The following is a 6,000-nucleotide window of genomic DNA, read 5'->3' on the forward strand; positions in this document are numbered from 1 at the left end:
ACTGCTGTAACATCTAGTTGTGCAACTCTCCTTTTTGATTGCAATCGACCGGATCAAAAGTGTCAAAAAAAGCCAATAATCAAAAAAACTTAGATTTTGGACTTTTTTTTTAACCGAAGTAATAAGCCCTCATTGAGAGATTTCAACGATATATCATAAGTGGTACTTATTTTCATTGGTTTCACGGTTGTAACCAAATAAAGTTTTAATTAATAAAATATTTGGATCGTACAAGGGAAACGTACATCGGTTCAAATCCGACTTCATCTCCTTTCTTTTTCATTTAAATATATTGATTAAAATTATTAACCTATGAATGTAAAAATTTTTACAATAAATAATAATTCAATAACAATAAAAAAAATATGAAAAAGATCAGAAGGTAGTTAAATAAAATTTTATGTACTTTTAAAAATGTGTATATATAATTTAATAGGCGTAAAAGAATGTAATGTGGTGTCTACATCACATTTTTTTAAACGTAAACTCTGCAAATACGTCTTGCAAAGACTGATATATGTACCTCTTCTATATACGCTCAGAATACATTTCACCCTTCAGTAAAACATTTCAACACACAAAAATAATTCACAAATTCAGTTTAAAACAATTTTGAAAAAAAGGTTTTTTAACAATTCTAACTATGGATTCATAAACCTGAGAACAAAACTGATTTTACTAATAAGTAGAATCAGTTTTGATTATTCCTTGAAATTTTTAGCGAAAAATTTTAAAGAATAATAGAATTTTAGGACTTTTTATTAGAATATTCCTGCCAATTTAGAAATTACATAAAGAATTATGATGCTGTTTTGTCCCTATACGAAAAATCTCATCAGTAAATCCAATAAAAAAGAACGTGCCAAACGAAAATCGTACTACCCATTTATTACTAGATTACAGAATATATTACAAAAAATAAGATCTTTATGTTTGAGGTTTGAATAAATGCGGTCACATTAATTGGGAATTTTATATAACGGGCATCAAATGCGAATCCGATTCAAATAGATTCGGTTTAAATAGACGAGTTGTTTTCACGATAGAAATTAACTAATCATGCTACGCAAATCGAAAAATAATATAGACAAAGTATGCGATGAGTTTCGTTGGTGTTTGCAGAGAAACAAAGAAGTGTATTTTGCATGCGATGCCAAATCCAAACCCCTGACAAAGTAAACGAAAAAATAACTAAGAGCATAATTCCAGACATCATTCCATGGCTGAAAAACATACGACACATCTAACCGTAAACCGCTCAGAAACTATTATTTCTGCTACCCATATATAAACACAACGTGAGCGACTGAAAAATGCAGGAATAAAACCGAATGCGTTTCTATTCAACCAGCGCTTCAACGAGAGGCAGTGGCTCACATTGTAATGAAGATGATGAGATTATATTTATCAATTGCCGATATAATTTTTCTATAGATTATATATATACATGCGATTTCTCAGTATTATGTTATTGTCTTTCCCATCCCATTCTCCAAGCCTCCATATCCAATCCTCGTCTATTCATTGATTCTATCACGCCCTTCATCCAAGATCTCAGCGAAAGTCTAAGCCTCCGTCTCCCCTCGGAAACCCACTCCAACAATTTTTGAGGCCACCTGCACGGCTCCATTCTACGTACATGTCCGTACCATCACAGTACTCGTCACTGGAGCCCTCTGTATGATTTCTTCATTCCGAATATGTTGTACCCAGAAACTCCTGCACTTCTTCGCAAAACATCCATCTACACCACCGTCATTTTCTCCTCATCTCTCTTCCTCAACTCCCAGGTTTTCGTACCGTGCAGGATTATACTCGTACAACTAAAGAGTTGTAAATCCGTACCTTTTATCTTTCCCCAAAGCAGCAGACCACCGTATCGAGTTGCACTTCAGCAAGGTCAAATTAGCCTGAGCCACTCTGCCGTGTTTATCAGCCTTACCTGTTCCATCCTTGGACGGAATAGCTCCCAGGTATTTAAAATCTTCAACTGCCGCTGACATTTAAATCTTACACTTCTTCCCCGCAACCAAGACCCCGGGGTTTTGTTCTTGCTCAAACCCCATTTCTCATATATTTTCACCGGCTTCGTCATCGAGTATTCAATGTCATAGTAATCTGAACCTATAATCACCTGATAGTCCGCAAACAATACCGAATGTATATGATCATCGTCCATCTCCATCCCCATATATCTACAGTTTGTTTGCCACGAAATGGCAAACAACCCCAACCGGGTAGGACGCCTCCCCAGGTGACGGATTGGGAAATGATAACACCAGATATAACAGATACCGATAAAATAAGATAATCGGGGTGAAGCAAAAGATACTCGGGGTGGACCAAAACTAGCAACTGCTGCATTGCAGTTAGAAGTCGGTTTTTTTAAGGCTAGGGGAAGAAAACCAACAAAAATGTGAATGTTGGTCTTCCAGTTTGGGGGGTTAAGGCGATAGGTTAACAATCTATCACTTGGAAAAATATTGAATCGCTTTCAAACTAGAAGTCAAGCCTCAGTATATTGTGCGTAAAGTCATAAAAAATTTGAAGTGTCAACAAAACAACATTCAAGAAATAAAGATTTTAAACAACATTCGCATGAATATATATTTTTTTAAATTCAAATGGGTTTTCTAACTCGCTGAAAACCGATTGAATATTACGTATTCAATCGATAAATGATTTCAGGAAAAAAATTACAACAGAATTTTAAATCTGAGAGAATAAAATTAAGCAATAATAGATTTCAGTAAACCAGTGTTGATATTGTAGAAATAATTTTCACAAAAAAAAGCATCAAGAAAAGACTTATTTCTAAATTAAACAAAAATATTCAGAAAACATAACCTCCACTTGTATATGAATAAATATAAACTATTCAATAAAATATCAAACGACAAATAGCCTACAAAAAAATCTGCTTAGTAAACTGCTATTAAAACTGCAATGTAATAACATCGTTCGTAAAATGTTTACACTAGTTTTAGATTTCATAATTACTTTGCATGTATATAATATAACTCTACACGCCATGTGTCTCTAAACTAATCTTGAAATTAAGAAACTTTTCTGATATCTATTAAATATATCAATTAAAAATAGTCATCGGAAAAGCCATCTATCTCCTTTATCTTATGTAATTGGAGAATAGGACTTTTATTTCAAAGTACAAGTTCCTGTACTTAATTATGATTGGCACTTGAACACGAGATATAGTTTTCATTGAATAAAGACTAAATTAATTAACAGATATTCTTTGTTCAATGGGCTAGCATTAATATTTGCAATCGTAGGATATGCTTTCAAATTGTTTTCGAATAATGAAAAAAAAATCTTATTTAGTTTTAGTTTCGAATTTTGATCTCACGGCAAATAAAAAATAAAAAAAAAGATACAAAGAACAAACACTGTTACAGGCGGCGATCAGAATCACTCTCTCTACGAGTTAATTATATCCCCCTTATTAACTCTGCGGTGAATTGAACGAAGGTTTCATTTACATAAGGGCCTGATATAACCTGAATTTTGGTGGATTCTGCTTAGAGAAAATCACTTCAAGTATAATTTTTATAGTAAACCTGGCATGGAATGCTTTTTAAATTGATAGGTAATTTTCTGGAGTGAATAAATCGTGTGATGGTTGGCTAACAGATATTTTTTCAAATTATATTTTTACCAAACGATATTTTAAATAAACAATTCAAAATCCTATCGGCTATGTTCAATAAAAACTTAACTAAAGAGAGACTATTTTAAATTTACCTAGATAAAATTATTTAAAAAATAACGAACGTGTCCACATAATTGTAACTATCCTAGCAATTGTATATTAAGACTATATCCTTTTTTTAACTTGATAGGTTCCGTACATCTCGAAAAATATTAGTTATACTGAGGTGTACCTGAATCTGATTTCAAATAAACAAAATGATATGCTGAGATATGTAAATATTATATTATTTATCTAACGATAATTATTTAGATTTATGATTTTTAGTATATTATGGTTAATATCGGTCACAAAAAAAGGTGTACGTCACTGGTTATAAATAAAAATTTCCAGAACAATGCGTAAAACATTAAAATCTTACATTTTAACGACGAAAATTTTAAAACGTATTACAAATAACGTGTATATACATTGGTCTACCTATTCCATTAGGACTAATATGCAATTAGTAAGATTTAACAGACGATGTCCTTGAGATTTATACTAGTTAAACTCAAATATCTTTTCTTAAATAAACTAAAAAAGATTAGATTTAACCTTTAACAAACTGATTTTCACTTATTAAGCAAGTACTTTTTAATATTATTTACCGCACAGACTTTGTTAAAAATTAAATAAAATCAAACAAAGTCATATTAATAAAGCAAAATGGATTACAAAACAGAATATCTTTAGTTATTAATATTTATTTAATTCGTGTATATATATATTTGTAGCCCAATTGGTATCTAACTAACTAGAATGCATAAAAAAATAACACGCATAGCAAAAAAATATATAACCAAAAGAATAAAAATGATTCTTTAAAATAAAAAATTATAATTAATTACGAAATTGAACCGTTGTTTTGCTAGAAAATTATAATTTATTACTACAGCATTAAAGTTATTGCAGATATAAAATCACGCACGTATGATTTAAAAAAAAAATATTTAGGCCTTCTTTAATCACTAAATAACAGGCGTTATAACGAGGGTTATAACTCATCATTATAATTATAAGTAGTTATAATTATAATACAAAGAAAATAACAAAGAATTAACTCACAAACAATGCTCTAGATCGAACGTTGTTTGAATTTTGAAGCGGTACGGCCGTTGAAATTTTAAAAACTAACGTGCGTTTTAAAGCACTAGATTTATCCAATAGAAAAGTAAACACTGTCACAAGATAAAAGTATGCTGAAGATTACGGGAACTGACCAGAACTTTTGATTTCTTCACGTTACTGCTGTTATTCGACTGTTGATTTTGTCCCGGTCCTTGAGGCTTAACGGACAGGTCCAAAAGACGTGGCGGATCGAGATGAGGCTGCATCATTATAATTACACAACACATGTCATTTCACACCAAAATAACAAAATTAATTTACACACAAAAAGTATAACCGAATATCGTTACACATGACAACACATTTTATAAAGGAACGCACGCACTAGTTATCGCGTCAGTCGCTCACTTATGAATGGAAATCTGGGCACAGTGTAGACACCGAGGGATAGAGAAGTGTGAAAAAGATAGAACGATAGCGAGCGAGAGAGATAGACGGCGTACGAGTGGGAAAGGAGAGGGAGAGAGAGACGCTATGAATGAAACCTGGCCTTCCCCCACCAAGCATTAAACCGCCCGCGCTGCAACATGTGGCCAAGATACATCCACCGTACAGTCCGCGTCAAAAACAAACCGTCTATTCTATAAACACAGCAACACAACACTCTCTTGTCTACGTTGTGATAACGCCTACATATGCCCGTGTTGTACCGACCGACAGATACACCACGAGCAGACAAGAGATCTCGGAACACGGCTCCTTTGTCAGTCAGTCGCATAGGTAGTCTAGCAAAGCGATCGCTTAGAAACCTCAGAAATAAACCGTAACGGTCTGTCGTCACCGATTCAATATCGTTATTATCATTCAAATTTTAATGTACTATCGCATACCATTACGATGAAAACATATTTCTTTTAATCTCGAATAACTGTCACAGAATCGTGTGACTACTTATCCTCCTACAAGCATATCTATTGCAAAATTCCATAATACGCAATTAAACAACCATTACTTTTCCCTTTCTACGTAAATAATTACATAAAAGTTTTCTCACGGAAATTATATTTTTGCATTTCAATCTGCATACATCGCTACTTTATACGTACACAGAAAATTTGAATTTTATTATTTAAATTCTCAAGGCCATTACAACAGTCGACGGCCGTTGATGTGTCTCCAAGACTTTTAAATAACTAATTCTTTTCTGAAAACAAAACAGA

The 6,000-nt window shown here is 32.7% G+C and overlaps 1 protein-coding gene across 1 annotated transcript in view; it reads right to left on the reverse strand.

Moving 5' to 3' along the window:
* The window catches only part of pnt (ETS transcription factor pointed), a 535,428-nt gene extending 530,258 nt beyond the window's left edge, over positions 1–5,170 (reverse strand). The window contains exon 1 of the mRNA XM_075365927.1: positions 4,933–5,170. Coding sequence (XP_075222042.1) covers positions 4,933–5,067 — 135 coding nt within the window. The 5' untranslated portion in view covers positions 5,068–5,170. The remainder of the gene's footprint in view (positions 1–4,932) is intronic.
* Positions 5,171–6,000: the final 830 nt, after the last annotated feature.

Source organism: Lycorma delicatula, chromosome 5 (assembly GCF_047948215.1).
Source record: "Lycorma delicatula isolate Av1 chromosome 5, ASM4794821v1, whole genome shotgun sequence".
In the NCBI taxonomy this organism is placed as follows: Eukaryota; Metazoa; Arthropoda; class Insecta; order Hemiptera; family Fulgoridae; genus Lycorma; species Lycorma delicatula.